General features: G+C 50.6%; 2 protein-coding genes across 2 annotated transcripts in view; one reads left to right on the forward strand and one right to left on the reverse strand.

Annotated features, from left to right (window-relative positions):
- Positions 1-2,547, reverse strand: part of LOC125436462 (atrial natriuretic peptide receptor 2-like) — a 54,236-nt gene extending 51,689 nt beyond the window's left edge. The window contains exon 1 of the mRNA XM_048503473.1: positions 2,513-2,547. Coding sequence (XP_048359430.1) covers positions 2,513-2,538 — 26 coding nt within the window. The 5' untranslated portion in view covers positions 2,539-2,547. The remainder of the gene's footprint in view (positions 1-2,512) is intronic.
- Positions 2,548-2,733: 186 nt separating this feature from the next.
- LOC125437062 (atrial natriuretic peptide receptor 2-like) lies at positions 2,734-14,062 on the forward strand. The gene is made up of 7 exons (XM_048504431.1): positions 2,734-2,767; positions 8,075-8,277; positions 10,185-10,298; positions 12,233-12,374; positions 12,850-12,944; positions 13,197-13,320; positions 13,908-14,062. Exons 2-7 carry the CDS (start codon positions 8,083-8,085, stop codon positions 14,060-14,062), a joined length of 825 nt encoding a protein of 274 aa, XP_048360388.1. The 5' UTR covers positions 2,734-2,767; positions 8,075-8,082.
- Positions 14,063-16,303: the final 2,241 nt, after the last annotated feature.

The following is a 16,303-nucleotide window of genomic DNA, read 5'->3' on the forward strand; positions in this document are numbered from 1 at the left end:
GCCAGCGGTGAGGAGCGGCACATTCCAACTCTCATCGTTCCACCCTCCAAGGAGGAACTCTGGGTCGCCGCAGCTGAGCCCGAGCAGCACGTCGGGGTCCTGGGAGTCCTTCAGCTCTACAGCCTTCATCACCGCCATCTCTTCTGAGCAGACGCCATTCAGGTCGGAAGAGGCAAAGACGATGTGGACGGAGAGGCCAGCCTCCTGCAGGTCAGGCTGCAGAGCCTCCAGGGCCAGAGCCAGGGCAGGGCGCACCCGGGGCCAGGCCCAGGGGTAGCTCAGGTTGCGCTCGGGCAGGACCACTGCCAGGACCACCTCCGTTTGGGCAGCACTGCCATTGAGGGCCTTGGGGCTGGGCCGGGCGGTGGAAGGCGACAGGATCAGGACCCTGGAGAGCAGCAGGAGCAGCAGTGGCAAGGCCATGGATGGGGCAGGCAAGGAGCTCTCTGGGCTCTCCTTCCCCTTGCAGCAGATACAGCTGTGGGCTCCCTCTGAAAAAGCAGCTCTCCCGGCCCTTCCCTCCAGTCACCTCCCCCCACCCCTTTGGGCCCGCCCCCTGCCACTCTCCCGGCGCAGGGCCAATCGAGGGGGTGCAGCAAGGACTGGGCAGTGCTGACGGGATCTCCACGACTGCCCATGGATCTTCTGAACTGCTGAGATGGTCCCAAAGAAGAAGCAACCCAAAAGTACCTTCATTGCAGCACTGCACAAATGCTCGACCTGGACCTGCCTGGTGCCCCCCCGCCCCCGTAGAGCGGGAAATGCAGTAAGGCCCTCTCCAGTCACCCTCAAATTGTAGCCCTATCTAAAAAAAAAATAACCCTGAGGGATATTTGAGGGAGGGGCAGACAGCATCCCCCAAGCTTCTCCCACCTGAAGACAATTTCATGCTTCCTCCCACTGCAGTGGAGTTCCTACAAGCCACAGCTCATGTTTCACTGCATGATGCCAATAAAGAAGATGAAGAAGAAGAGTTTGGATTTATATCCCCCCTTTCTCTCCTGCAGGAGACTCAAAGGGGCTTACAATCTCCTTGCCCTTCCCCCCTCACAACAAACACCCTGTGAGGTGGGTGGGGCTGAGAGAGCTCCGAAGAACTGTGACTAGCCCAAGGTCACCCAGCTGGCGTGTGTGGGAGTGCACAGGCTAATCTGAATTCCCCAGAGAAGCCTCCACAGCTCAGGCGGCAGAGCGGGGAATCAAACCCGGTTCCTCCAGATAAGAGTGCACCTGCTCTTAGCCACTACGCCACTGCTGCTACAGTTGTATGTATGTAAGCCAAGTCACAGGTCATGGTTTAGATTTACCTCCCACTCCTCAGTGGTGCCTCTCTCTCTCTCTCTCTCTCTCTGGCTCATTCCGCACATGCAGAATAATGCACTTTCAAACGGCTTTCAGTGCTCTTTGAGGCTGTGCGGAATAGCAAAATCCACTTGCAAACAGTTGTGAAAGTGGTTTGAAAACACATTATTTTGCATGTGCGGAAGGGGCCTCTCTCAACAGCAAATTGTCTTGTGCCTGTCAATTTAACCCAGTTATTAAGCCAGGCTCAGATGGTTTCTAGCCAGACTCATATTCTATCTCCTTCATAAATTCCTTTTGGAAATTCCACTGCAGTGCGGGAGGCACAACATTGTCTTGGGGTGGGAGAAGCTTGCCAGGTTCTGTCTGCCCTCCCTCAAGTACCCATCAGGGGTGGGGGTTTTTTAGATTTGTGAATGGGGGGAAGGGGGCTGATGCATTCTCTGCTACATGGGAGGGAGGGGGTACCAGGAAGGGCCAGATCGAGGATTTGTTCAGTTCTGCAATGAAAGTACTTTTGGGTTGCTTGCTTCTTTGGGACCATCTCAGCAGTTCAAAAGATCCATGGACAGTCTTAGAGATCTCGTCAGTGCCGTCCGGTCCTTGCTGCACCCCCTCGATTGGCCCTGCGCTGGAACAGCAGTTGGGGGTGGGCCCAAAGGGGTAGGCGCCTGGAAGGAAGGGCTGGGAGAGCTGCCTTTTCAGGGGGAAGCGCACAGCTGTGGCCGCTGCAAGGGGAAGGAGAGCCCAGAGAGCTCCTTGCCCGCCCCATCCATGGCCTCGCTGCTGCTGCTCCCGCTGATCCTCGGGGTCCTGAACCTGCCACCCTCCACCACTCGAGCCAGCCCCAAGGCCCCCAATGGCACCGCTGGCCAGACGCAGGTGACCCTGGCAGTGGTCCTGCCAGAGGGCAACCTGAGCTACCCCTGGGCCTGGCCCCGAGTGCGGCCTGCCCTGGCTCTGGCCCTGGAGACTCTGCAGCCTGACCTGGAGGAGGCTGGCCTCTCCGTCCGCCCCGTCTTCGCCTCCTCCGACCTGAATGGCAGCTGTTCCGGAGACTTAGTGCTGAAAGAGATAATGAAGCTGAAGATCTTCCAGGACCCCGACGTGCTGCTCGGTGTGGGCTGCAACGCGCCAATCCACCTAGTCGGAACCTGGGCCTACACGAAGTGGAACCTGCTGCTCCTCTCCGCTGGTTACTACAACTCACGTCCTTATTTCACCACGATGGTGCATGCTCGTCCACTGTGGTCGCAACTCAGCAACTTTTTGCCCCTCCTGCACCAGCATTTCAACTGGGGCTCCCGCACTGTCTTTGCCTTAAGTCTCCCGAAGGATGGCTTCCAGTTTCTTCTAGAGCTGCATCATGCCGACTGGCAGCAGCTGTTGAAAAGTTTCCCCGCCTCCACAATCGTCTACTCCAAGCCGGAACGGGCTGTCGAGTTCATTCGGGCATACGGGAAAGGTGGGTCCTGGGCCAACTGCAGCCCTTCTGGGGCTTCGTTCCCTGCTTGTTCTCTCTCTCTCCCCCCCCCCCCCATCCTGGAAAGTGGTGGGGTGACTTGGGAGGGGGGCGGGTATTGTTGGGAGTGGGGAGAAGGCAGCACACCTGGGTGCACACCCAGGAAGAGGAGGGGAGGCAGAAGGGAGGGGCTCTTTCCCTTCCTCACACTTTCTGGAGAGGGACCAGCTGCCCCCAGCCCCTCAGGCAGAACCCCCCCCCCCTTTTCTTCCCCTTCCCATAAGCCTGTGGGTTTTCTCTGACAGGCAGAGCAGGGTGGGGGGAGGGCTCATCCAGGGGCACAAAGAGGGGCAGGCAGATGCTCCAGAGACCCCATACCTGACCCATAAGCAGGAATGGGAAGAAGTGGAAGGAAGGGGAGGGGGTGCATTGGGGGGCACGGATCCGGTCTTATGGCCGGTGAGACTGAGTTGCATTGGGATTGAGAGGATCTGAAATGGATCCAGCTGAACTGTCTGGGTTTTTAAACTTGAACAAAAAGAAGCCGGAGGGAAGGAACAGCTCACAGGGAAGGCTTCCTTTCCACCTTCCATGACTGGATTTGGATCTCCAAACGAAATGATGGCCAGTAAATTCAAGCTGGACCAAAAATAAAATCTGTCATTAAAATAAAAGCAGGCCATGGCAAACTGCCCCGACATTGCTTGCTGTGATATGTAATTAGCTCAGTGGTGTTGTGTTGAACATATGACACGCATGTCAAAGGTGACACTTTTTTGACACGCTGGGCCTAAAAGGTTCTCCATCACAGGATTAGAAGATGGATTTAGTAAAGATCTTAAGGTCACACAAAGAACATATGTTTGTTTGTTTGTTTTGCACTATGGTTGTACTACATAGGGCTGGATCTAGAAATGTTGTGCTTACGCAGTGGTGTGGAGCTCAGGGGACCGAGGGGGGTGCAATGCCCTGGGTGCGCACTGGTGCAGGGGCGGGATGGGGGCACGGTGCATGCGTGCCCTGGGCATAATTCCCCCTCGCTCCACAACCTGTGCTTACATTATGGAAAGGGTGTGATCTGTGATATAATAGTGATTTTGTGTTGTTTCAGTGTAAAAATAGAATGAACTGATGAGGGGCATGTCTGTAAAAATAGAATGAACTGAGGGACATGTCTGTAAAAATAGGGGCATGAGGGGCATGTCTGTAAAAATAGAATGAACTGATGAGGGGCATGTCTGTGACATGTTCCTACAGCAGGGCTCTGATGTGCCCCTCTCTTTCCGTCTCTTTGTAGTTTTAATTTTTTAGGCTCCCACCAGGAATAAAAATCCAAAAACCCCTTTTATTTCCCCTTTTATTCTATACTTTTCTTGGTAGTGTGTACAAGAGGTAAGATGGCATTTGTGGTACTAAGGAAAATTAAATGGGAGTTCCAATATTTCATTGAACCAAAATAAATTTTATTTATAACTGGTAAGTAACTTCAAGGTTCCAAACAAATTATTTTCTAAAGTAAAATATAATTGAGCTAACAGTGGGAGCAGCAGTGGCGTAGGAGGTTAAGAGCTCGTGTATCTAATCTGGAGGAACCGGGTTTGATTCCCAGCTCTGCCGCCTGAGCTGTGGAGGCTTATATGGGGAATTCAGATTAGCCTGTACACTCCCACACACGCCAGCTGGGTGACCTTGGGCTAGTCACAGCTTCTCGGAGCTCTCTCAGCCCCACCTACCTCACAGGGTGTTTGTTGTGAGGGGGGAAGGGCAAGGAGATTGTAAGCCCCTTTGAGTCTCCTGCAGGAGAGAAAGGGGGGGATATAAATCCAAAACTCTTCTCTTCTTCTTCTTCTTCTTCTTCTTCTTCTTCTACTTCTACTTTATATAACTTCAAGTCAGCATAAAGTCATTCTGACCCTTTTCACTCTTTATAATGAAGCTATGTCACCCTCATACAGCTTTTGTTTTTTTCTGACCGATTTTTCTTCAGAGAGAGATTTAACACTCTAACTCTGACTTCTATCTCTGCAAAAACCACACAGCCAAAATTCTTCTCACACAGATATGATGCAGATCTCGTGCCCTCACACAGATCTCTCCATTTCTGTCAGAACTGTCGAAGGCTTTCATGGCCAGCTTCAACTGATTGTTGTGGGTTTTCCGGGCTATGTTGCTGTGGTCTGGTAGATCTTGTTCCTAACGTTTTGCCTGCATCTGTGGCTGGCATCTTCAGAGGTGTATCACAGAAAGAAGTGTGTTACACACTGTGTCAAGTGAGAGGGGAATGTTTAGCAGGGTATATATTGTCATGTCCCAGAGTGGGGAAGTAATCAGTAAGTGTTTAGGTGGAATTTACTATGCAAAGCTGTGATTGACTGTATTGGAATGCGGGTGGAGTTACAGTCCATTTACATTCATACTCGCATTTGCATTCCCTGCAGTAGCAACAGTATTAGCGGATGCAAATCCTGTGTCTGGGTGGAGTTCATTGTCCATGAACCTTGCACGCCCTTGGTCTTTGATTCTGGTGTTTTTAAGTACTGGTAGCCAAGTTTTGTTAGGTAATTTTCAGAGTCTCTTCCTTCTTGTTGAAGTTGTGTTGATGTTTGTGAATTTCAATAGCCTCCCTGTGTAGTCTGATATTGTAACCGTCCGAGTTGTCCAGAATTTCAGTGTTTTCAAATAAAATGTTATGCCAAGTTTTGTTTAGAGCATGTTCTGCTACTGCAGATTTTTCAGGATGGTTAGTGTCTTTCGTGCTCCTTAATACGAGTCTGAATGCTGTGTTTTGTAGTTCCTATATAAACTTTTCCACAGCTGTAGGGTATAGACTTCTGCAGAAGTGAGGGGGTCTCTCTTGTCCTTCACTGAGCATAGCATTTGTTGTATTTTTCTGGTAGGTTTGAAGATTATTTGTAGGTTATGTTTTCCCATCAGTTTCCCTATTTGATCTGTGATTCCCTTGATGTATGGTAGAAATATTTTTCCTGCGGGGAACTGTTTCTCCTCAGTCCTCTGGGTTTTTCTTTGTCTTAAAGCTCTTCTGATTTCAGTTGTGGAGTAGCCATTAGCCTGCAAAGCCCAGTCTAGATGACCGGTTACATCAGGGGGGAGGTGCGGCTCACATATTCGTTTTGCTCGATCTGTCAAAGTTTTGATTGTACTCCTTTTTTGTTGTAGGTGGTGATTGGAGTTTTTCTGTAGATCTCTGTGTGTTGGTTTTCTGTATACTGTGTGGCCCAATTGATGGTTAGGTTTGCGAAAGACCAAGACATCTAAAAAAGGCAGTTTTCCTTTTTCAGTTTTTTCAGTTCTCATGGTAAATTGAATGCTTGGGTGGGTGCAGTTAAGGTGGTCCAGAAAGTTCAGCAGTTCTTCCTCACCATGACTCCAGATTGTAAAAGTATCATCAATGAAGCAGAACAAAGTTGTGGGTTTTGTGGGTGCTGTTTTCAGGGCTTGTTTTTCAAAATCTTCCATGTAAAAATTGGCTATCATAGAGCTAAGGAGCTTAGCCAATTGTGCAGGGTTGAGTCCCTATAGATGGTTATCTTCGGGCGCCCTTGACCCTGCCCATGTCATCATCGATCAGGGGGCGTTGCCCCACCCCCAAGCCCCACCCCCAGCCTCAGTGCTGGGGACTGCGGGAACCCAGCCGGGAGCTGCCGCCGCTGAAGGAGTGATGACATGGGCGGGGCCAAGGGCACCGGAAGACAACGAGGCAGCAGGAAGTCCTGCTGCCTTGCCATCTTCCTGGTCACGTGGGGGGCGGGGGCAGAGCTGTCTTCCTGGTCACGTTAGGGGCTGATTTTGTGCCCCCATGTGACCAGATGGCATATGCCCGGGGACATAGGGTACCCTATGTCACTGGGCAGATACACCTCTGACTACTAGTCTAATCCCGCAGGGCTTTCTTATGTTTTTCACTAACTTCTTTTTAAAAATAAAAAGTCAGCTGAAATATTTTGTAAATTACCTGAAAATAGACTCATTGTCACGTTCTGTTCCATGAGGGATCCATACTATCTTCCCCCACACATATGCTACTGTTCCTAACTGGCAATTCAAGAATGTGTGTGCACACATAGAAAAAAGCCAGTTTAGAATTCATGATAAAATGCAATTATTTTAAAATGTTCTCAGAGGCTGCTCATCATAACTGATGATCGAATTACTAATTGAACCTCAGAGAGTTTGCTGCGAGGAGTTTAAGCATTCCAACACATCACTCTCTACAGTCCCAGAAATTATGAACAGCTATGTGTTCATGTCCCCTGCTCTTTTTTCTAGACTCCTTTGTTTACAATGTATTAATCACAAACAAGTAGAGGTGACATTAAAACATTGAAAATATAGCTAATATTAAAACATCCTACATTGTGCAGAACTAGGGTTTCCTGCTCCAGACTGGGAGATACCTGGAAATTTTCAAGGCGAAACCCAAGGAAGGGGGGCTCAGAGAGAGGACAGACTTCAGTGGAGTGCAATGCAGAATCTACTATACAAAGTTGCCATTTTCTCCTGGTGAACTGATCTCTGTACCTGGAAATCATTTGTAATTCCAGATTTCCAGCCACCACCTGGAGGTTGGAACAATATATGACTTGCACTCCTTAGCTAACTATTGTGTTTCTGAAATTCATTCCACTATTCTGAAGCCTCTCTAAAATATCTTTTCTTTTAAACTTAACAATGCAATTTTCAGAAGGGCAAAAGTGAATGAGAGCGAATGAAAAGGAGGCTCATTTGCATGCAGACTCTGAGGATGGGGGGGGGGACAGTTGGGGGGGAATATCTTTTTGGAGGGGCAGAAAGGGATGAGGGCAAATTACAAAATAGTGATTTACAGATGCCCTGAGGATGCTGGGAAACTGCATACAATGAAATTGAGACACACCATATCTTGAAAGGTTTGCTGATTGTAGAGACATAAATACTTAGCTGAGTGAGCTACTTATATAGAAAAAGAAACAGAGAGCTCTAGGGAGACCGAGAGTGAGAGCACGCCAGACAGGGGAAGGGAGGACAACAATTGGGCAGAAGAGGGGGTGGGGCACGATTGCATGATTTTGCCCCCCCCCCCAACGTGACTCCCAGGACATTTGTCCCCATGGGAGCTCTGCCACTGTATGTGTGAGCGAGATAGAAAGAAAGGGCCCAAAGAAAGGTCATAACTATACCCACATACTCCTCAGACAGCATCTGAAATCAAGCCATGTGTGGACATGTTGCTTCGCACTTCTCATCCTCCCTGCCTCCATTCTTTGCTTGTGTCTGACTGTCACTCCTCTGACTGTTGTGGTTTATCCTCAGTGGTCTACATGTTTGGGTCACTGGAGATGTTGCAGCAGGTCATAGGCCTGGCACAGGCTCAGAACATGACCAACGGCGACTACGTCTTCTTCTACGTAGACATCTTGGAGGAGAGTCTTAAAGCTGAGGGACATCGTGAGGCAGCCAAGCCCTGGCAGAGCAAGGAGGGCCAGGATGGGGGAGGCCTCCGAGAGGCTTTCCAGGTAAGTCCAGGACTGTGCCAGAGGGAGGGAGGGAAGGAAGGAAGAGGGAAGAGCAAATAACTGGTGCTGGAAACCACCACCACCACCCACCACCACCCCGGACTTTGCCTTCCTTGGCTAAGTTGTAAATGCACATACACACAACTCCGAATGAAAAGTTTATCCAAATGGATAAGACTAGTGGATTTTAAAAACTAAAATATCAGAATTAGATCAGTTCTTTGAACCCAGCAGGAGGAGGAGGCATTGGGGGATTCCTTCTCCAGCAGGGAAAGGAAGGAATTCCTCTTGATGGAAGCCAAGTGGAGCCTCCAACCTCCATTCTGTGTGCTGATCTGAGAGTTTGTGCCTCAGATTCCCTCGGCCCCAAGGGAGAGGAGAGGGTTCTTGTGGCACCAGCTGCAAGAGAAGGAGCCAATTTTCTATCTCACTAGATCCCAGCCCTGGCAAAACCAGTGGTGTGTCTTCTGAGCTCCCCAGACCTCCCCTGGAAGTCCCAAAGGAGTCCCTTGCGTGTCCTACACCCCTCATAGATGCTCACCACTGGCATAGGATACATAGCTGTTGCACTGGCAGCCACAGTGTTTCCTGGGCCCACTCTTCCACTTTGCCAGGGGCTGTTTGCAACATGCCGGGCAGGGCTGAGGAAGGTAGCTCTGTGCATGTCCTTGAGTGTGTCTGAGATTCCTTTGCAGAGATTGGAACCTCTCTAGATTTAAGAAGGAGCTTCTAGAATTGGGTTTGTGGAAGTGGTTTAAAACTGGAGAGGGGGGAGCAAATCCGGTGGATGCAGCTTGTGACGGAGGAGGGGGCAGCAGGACCGAAGCTGTGCAGTTGCTGAGGTGGAGTCGAGCAAGTGTTTAAGGCCAAGACTCAGGAGGAGGGGGCGGCTGTAGCATCAGGAAAGCATGGAGACATCCATGGAGAGCGAGAGATGTCTGTAACTGAGCAAAATACACATTCAAGCAACTAAAGGCCAGACTGGACCTTCGTTCTTCTCTAATGACTGTACCCAGAACAGCTCGAGAAGCTGCAGAAGAGACCGACTGCATGGGCGAAGGGGTTGGAGCCCTTTGCTATGAAGAAAGGCTAAAGAATTTAGGACTTTTCAATGTGGGGAATAAAGATGGCTGAGGAGGACATGATGGAAGTTGATACAGTGATGGTTGGGCTGCAGAAATATCCTCCTCCTTCTGCTGGGGCAGTTGATGGGAATTGGAAAATACTTCACTCCACAAGCCATGAAACTCTGGGATTCACTCCCTGTGGACATAGCATGGATGGCTTTAAAAGACATTTGTAGATAAGAGGGTCAGCGGTAGCATTTAGAAGAAGAAGAAGAGTTTGGATTTATATCCCCCCTTTCTCTCCTGTAGAAGACTCAAAGGGGCTGACAATCTCCTTGCCCTTCCCCCCTCACAACAAACACCCTGTGAGGTGGGTGGGGCTGAGAGAGCTCCGAGAAGCTGTGACTAGCCCAAGGTCACCCAGCTGGTGTGCGTGGGAGTGCACAGGCTAATCTGAATTCCCCAGATAAGCCTCCACAGCTCAGGCGGCAGAGCGGGGAATCAGAATGCACCTGCTCTTAACCACAGCGCCACTGCTGCTCCTGTGGAAAAGGAAAAGGCAGGAAAAGGCATCTCTACATTCAGTCTGTCCTTCAATATTAGTGCCATGTGGCAGCATCAGGAGAAGACCTCAGTGCTCTTTTTGGTCCTCATGTTCAGGGAAACTGGTTGCCCCGGGAGTGAGACAGGAGGCTGGACGAGATCAAGCAGGCATCTGATCCTGCAGGCCTCTCCTTATGTTCTGTCTGATTCCTCCCATCCTTTCTTGGGGGCAATGCCTTTCCTCCTACCTGACTCTTGGCCTCTGATGGCTTCCCTCAATCTCTTGTCCAACTGTAGACGGTGCTGATGATCACTTCCAATGCGCTTCAGACCTCCGAATACCAGCGTTTCCACAGCCAGGTGCTCCTGCGTGCCCAGAAAGACCATGGCGTGGAACTCGGAGACTCACTGGTAAATCCAGACACCCTTGCTCATGTACCTTTCTCTGTGTTCTGTGTTATTATGGGATGGAGGGCAGGGCCATTTGTGAGCAGTGAAATGACGGAGAGCAGCATTCTGCGGCCAAAACTAGTTCTCACGTTGGTCTTGGGAATCTTCTATCATGACAAAGAAAAGACACAGGAGATTCCCTCTGTGAATTGATGGAGGGACCAGCCATGTCTTTGTTTTGCAGGTGGGCCTCAGGATAAGCCTGGGTGAAAACCCTCACTTCGCCTCTGATCACACGGCGGTGGGGGTGGGCGGAATTCAATGACCTTCTTGGTAGTGCTTTGTCTTCCTGGCTGTCTTTCTCCGTTACTATCCTGACTGAGTTTTCACTTGTGGTTCCTGTGCAGACTGTTTCTAATGAACACTCCCACCAAGCCCATGTAGGCCTCAATAGAGTAACAGGTGTATGAGTCCTGTTTGGACCGTAGACAGGGGTGTGAGAACTGACCTTGCGCCTCGAAAATGTTTTTTCCAGTAAGGAAATGTGTTTCAGGGGACTGTGTTCCAGGGGAAACAGAAAGCCTGAAATGTAGTCTGCTCTGTTTTAAGAAGAAGAAGAAGAGTTTGGATTTATATCCCCCCTTTCTCTCCTGCAGGAGACTCAAAGGGGCTCACAATCTCCTTGCCCTTCCCCCCTCACAACAAACACCCTGTAAGGTGGGTGGGGCTGAGAGAGCGCCGAGAAGCTGTGACTAGCCCAAGGTCACCCAGCTGGCATGTGTGGGAGTGTGGGAGTGTACAGACTAATCTGAATTCCCCAGATAAGCCTCCACAGCTCAGGCGGCAGAGCGGGGAATCAAACCCGGTTCCTCCAGATTAGATACACGAGCTCTTAACCTCCTACGCCACTGCTGCTCTTAACCCTGCTTGTTCCTTATCCTGCCTTTGTTTGTTTCTAAAATCCTTAAAAGGATGTGTTGCCATCACCATTCTTTATTTTTCCGTTAGGAGAATCATCCTATCCAAACATTCTCCTCTTTTTTGGGTGGGCGAAATATTGGCCAGATCTTGTAACAGGGCAGTGACCAGAGCGTGGTTTCCCCTCAGCTTTTAACAGATGTCCCTGTTGGGGAGATCTGACTAAATTCAGCTTAGCAGGCTTAATTCACCAGGCTCCATGAACCAGAAGGCTGACACAAGTGTGTCAGAGTCAATCTGGAAATCCTGTGAGGCCTGGGAAGGCTGGCTGTCACAATCCCCTGCTCTCTTTTGGTGCCGATTCTTGGTCTGATGCCTGAAAGTTCTTCAGTTTGCCATGGGGGGGGGGGGGGGCAAAGCTTTGGACATCTTGATGCTGAATCCATGGAGCCCAGCAATGGTGGTTCAAACTGCTGGTGACCTTCCGTGACCATTTCTCTGCTGGCCCTTTCTGGGATGGAACCTTCTAGGTAGCAAAGAAATGGCCATGGGGCAGCGGTCTCCCCCTTCCATTTTCTCATCATCACTTGCCCCTCCCACCATACCCAGCCCCACCTTCATTTTGTGCTGCAGGGTTAGCTCTTCCCACCCAGGGCTGGCCGGGCCTTCTGCCCCTTATCTTCCACCCAGCTGGATGTTGTGGTCCAGGAGCTTTCTCATATGAAAGTATTTCGAGGTGGGGGTGGATTCCAAGCCAGATATCTGCCAGAACTGTGCCTGCTTGAGATGTGGTGAATGTCAGCCTTCCCTTGGACAAAGGAACACCCTTAGATTCCCGACATCTGACCCCTGGTTGTTTGAGATACCACCAAGGGCCACACAAGGCCACTTCTTCTGGCTCCACTAGCACAGCTGTGTCTAGAAGGCCCCCAGAGGGTGGCCTCCAAGCCCAAGGTAGTGGCTGCCTACTGGCCAGGGGAGATGGGTGGGGGGATAGGGTAGTTCCTTCATATTTTTCTCTCTGTTCACCACGATAGAGGAAGAACATGTTGGCTGCCTATTACCATGATGTGGTGCTCCTATATTTCCGGGCACTGAATGAGACGCTGCGTGAAGGAGGAACCAAGCGGGACACCAGCCGCATCCTGGAGAAGATGAGGAACCTGAAAACAATCCAGGGTATGGGATGGTGGTGGGAGGGTAGAGCCTGGGGAGGTTGAATGGACTTTTGCAAAGAAATGTGTAGGAGAGATGTAAGAGGCGTCAAGTGGATGCCCTGAGCTAAGCAATCAGGCCAGAAGGGAACAGGCAAGGGAGGCAATGAGGGAAGGGGCTGACTTGCTTCGTGTCCAGGAGGCAACCTCATCCATGGTTTACGAGCGCCAACTGGTGCCAGAGAGCCATGTGATTAAGAGGTGAAGAACTGGGTTTCATTCCCCTCCTCCACATGAAGCCTGCTGACTGACCTTGGGCCCATCACAGTTCTCTCAGAACTCTCTCAGTCCACATGGAGGCAGGCAATGGCAAGCCACCTCTGAACATCTCTTGCCCTGAAAATCCTCAGGGGCCACCATGACAGTACGCACGCACGCACAATTTGTGCCACGGGCCACGTAGAAGTGATGCGTTTCTCCCTCCTTCCCTCCCCATACAGGCGTCACTGGGACAGTGAGCATTAACATTGAAAATATCCGAGAAATGGATTTTGCGATATGGACCATGGCGGATGTGGAAAGTGGAGAATATCAGGTGTGTGGGGGGTGAGGCACTGGTCATAATTGGGGAGGACCTCCAAGTAGCCCAATGGGTCCTTGCATCAAAGGGCCCATCAAAGATGCTTCAAAAAGCTCTAAGTGGGATTGGGAGACCAGAGGGTCATGGGAGGTGAAACACGAGGGCCCCCAACCCTTTCTCTTGTTTGGGATTCTGGGAAGTTGCAACAGACATGGGCGAAGAGGCACCACAGATCTGTAATCTGAGTCCTGCCCCTTCTCCCCACAGGTGGTGGGTCGTTACATGGCATCGGAGAAGCAGATCAAGTGGCAGGGGACCATTCATTGGAAGAAGGGGGGGCCTCCTCTTGACAACCTTTCTTCTGTTTCTGGTATGAATAATGTCACCTATGGTAAGAGTGGGGGTGTTCAGTTTATCTTCACATTTTTCCTCCCTGCTTGGAGTGTGGAGCTGGTTTTCACCAAACAGTTGAGCTGTTCATGAGTCGCTGGCACTTTTTCATTGGGCAAGTTTCTGCGTATTCAAACAGTGTGGTCAGCCATATTTCACACAGGCATGTTCTCACACATCCAAGTGGTCATTCTGGTCCCCATCTCCCACACAGACTGGTCGTCTCCACTAATAATAAAAATATACAGGGAGCGAATTGCTCTGTCAGCCGGTGATGATGAATAATGTCCTTTTAGAAGTCTTACCATTTGGTGTTCATTTGATTCTGTGTTATCCTCAAGGGGTTTCTCACAGATGTGCCTTCTCGCTCAGCCTTATGGGATTTGTCGTCCTCTGTGTCATTTAAGTCTCTGGAAGAGCTTTAGCTGCACTTTCTGAATAGACGCAAAAGTGGTTTGAAAGGGGGAGGAAATGAAAGTGAAGAACCACGACTCGTGCCCATTTCTCCACCCCACCGGTGGGTTTCTTTTTGGTGGCTTCTGAGTGAGTCCTTCTCTTGACTTATTCGGTTGAAACACTTGTCTTTAGAGCAGCATCCTGGGCAAGTCCAGGTCTTCAACCGAAGCGTGGCTGGTTTTCTGTGGTATGAGAGAGGTATTCTGTGTGCATTCTCCAGTGCGCTCTTCCACCCACACTCCACGGCTTATGGTGGTGGTCCCAAGCTTCTGGGCTGGTGCCCCTAAGCAGGGATGCTACAACACTCCTTGGTTCAGCTCAAGATCTGATTACTAGCTGGAATGGGGAGCTGATCTATCGCCAAGCAGTTCAGCCATTCATAGGTCTCAGAAGTCTTTTTGCCAGGTAAGTTTTTGCAGTTGGGACATTTCACTCATCCCGATGGAAGTCTTTCCTCCCCTGGAAAGATGTTATTTCCGCTCCCTTCTCAGCCAGCTTTGATAAAAACAAACATTGCGGAAGTTAATTATTCAAACAGTTTTGAGCAGTGTATTTTTTAAAGTCTTCTTGTTTGGTGTTTATTTCATTCTGTGTTACCATCAAAGTTCTTTTCCCCTGCGTGTCTTCACCCACCCTTAGTGGAGTCCTCCCTTCGTATCATTTAACTGTCTGGAGTGGCATCGGTTTCACCTTCTTCACAGATGCAAAAGCACCACAATTAGCGAGCAACTGCAAAGGTGGTCAGCCACTGCTCCAGGCAGAGAAGCAGAAAGCCAAACAGATCCAAGACTTGGGTCGTTTCCCCACTTAACATCTGCTGCGCGCTACTCTCGCCAAGTAGCGCGAGATCCCGTGGCACTCCCCACTACAGGGGCGGCAACAACGAAGCCACCCTGACGCTGCCGCTCTCACACCCCCTCAGCGTGCGTCATTCCTGGCACTCCTCAAAACGGCGCCTTTTGATGACCCCGCGCAGAGCGGGGAGAAGAGTTGTGGAGAAGCCCGGGAGCGCGCCAGAAATGACGCGCGCTGAGAGTAGCGCGCAGCAAAGGTGGTCGATGGTAAGTGGGGAAACGACCTTGGTTCAGGAGTAGTTGCCACTGTTGGCCGTGGTTTCTCCATTTGTGACACCTATTACACAAAGGTCACGGCATCCCTACTCATTCTGACCTTCTGAGAGAAAATAGGTTCGTTGCCCCCTAGGGGCTTTCAACTGAAAGCTGAGATGGAATGGAAAATTGGTTTTGGGGGGGGGGGGGCGGCGGGGGCAAAAGGCTTAAGATCCGAAGTCAATTCCTGGGGGATCTGGGAGCACCTCACAGTTGGTTTCTTACCACCACCACCACACACCCCGCTCTTCCATGTTAAGAGAAACTTCTCCCAGCACCTTGGAGAAGCAAGAAGTATCTGGGGGCAGAGTCCATACTGTAGGGTTTGGGGTGCCTTTCCTGGACTCCAGGTGGCACAGAACTCAGATTGGCACATATTGTTGCTAAGCCATGAGTGCACAAGGAGAACGACCCCACAAGCACTACCGCACAACACATACAGGGTTCATTTCCCCATCTGCTGCCTCATCTGAATATTATCTGGAGATCACCTTTGCCCACCCTATGGACTTTCATCCATGTTGCTGTCCCAGAAGACTGTGGACCTGCTGCAGCAGAACCAATGGAGCTTCAGCCTGACTCCAGGTGCAAGACATGCCCTTGTATGGATTGGAAGGTCCTGAATTTGCCTGCCTAGAATGGATGCCCCTCCCCACAAACAGCTTACAGGTGAGGAAGTGGATGATACATAGGAACTGGGCACCTTATGAGGGCAGAAAGGGGATCGGATTTGGAGGAGAACAGTCTGTGGTCAGGGTGGGCAGGGAAATCTGTTTCTGGGTGGATGCTGGGAAGTTAGATTTGCTCATTGGATCCCCCTTCCTTTGGCTTGGGGATGAGCTCTTTTCCACAGGGATATTACAGCCAGTCCGTTACTTTCTACGCCCCCTCTGGCCAGACATTCAGGAGAGTGACAGCTTCAGTGGAAAGTGGATTTCCTGCTACTAAATCATCGCTGACTTTGTTGAGGTGAGGGGGGAATCAGGGAATCGTATGTGTGCACACTGTGAGGTAAAATTGAAACAGTCCAGCACCGAGTGAGTGGCTCAGTGGCTCAAAGCAGCTGAGACAACACCCAGCAAAAGGCTGAGGAGGGGGTTTCTTCCCTCCATTCTCCCTGCAGTCCTACCATCTGGGCTCAGGGCCCCATAACATCTTGAGGGAGAGGTTACCCTGGTGGGTGGCCCTCTGGGCACCGTGTCTATAACCTTTCAGGGGTCATTTCTCTGTCACCCCTCCCTACAAGGTTGGTGGCTATTAACTGGAGCTGGCCTCTCAGAGAGCTCTCAAGTGGGGTAGTGAGTCTCCCATGCCCCCAAGGGCTTCCTCAGCAGTCTCTTCCATTCCTTCCACAGCATCACGGGTAACTACGGCAGCCTCAACTCTTCCACTGGTGTGGTGAACAACCACTTGGAACTC

Source organism: Sphaerodactylus townsendi, linkage group LG07, assembly GCF_021028975.2.
Source record: "Sphaerodactylus townsendi isolate TG3544 linkage group LG07, MPM_Stown_v2.3, whole genome shotgun sequence".
NCBI lineage: Eukaryota > Metazoa > Chordata > Lepidosauria > Squamata > Sphaerodactylidae > Sphaerodactylus > Sphaerodactylus townsendi.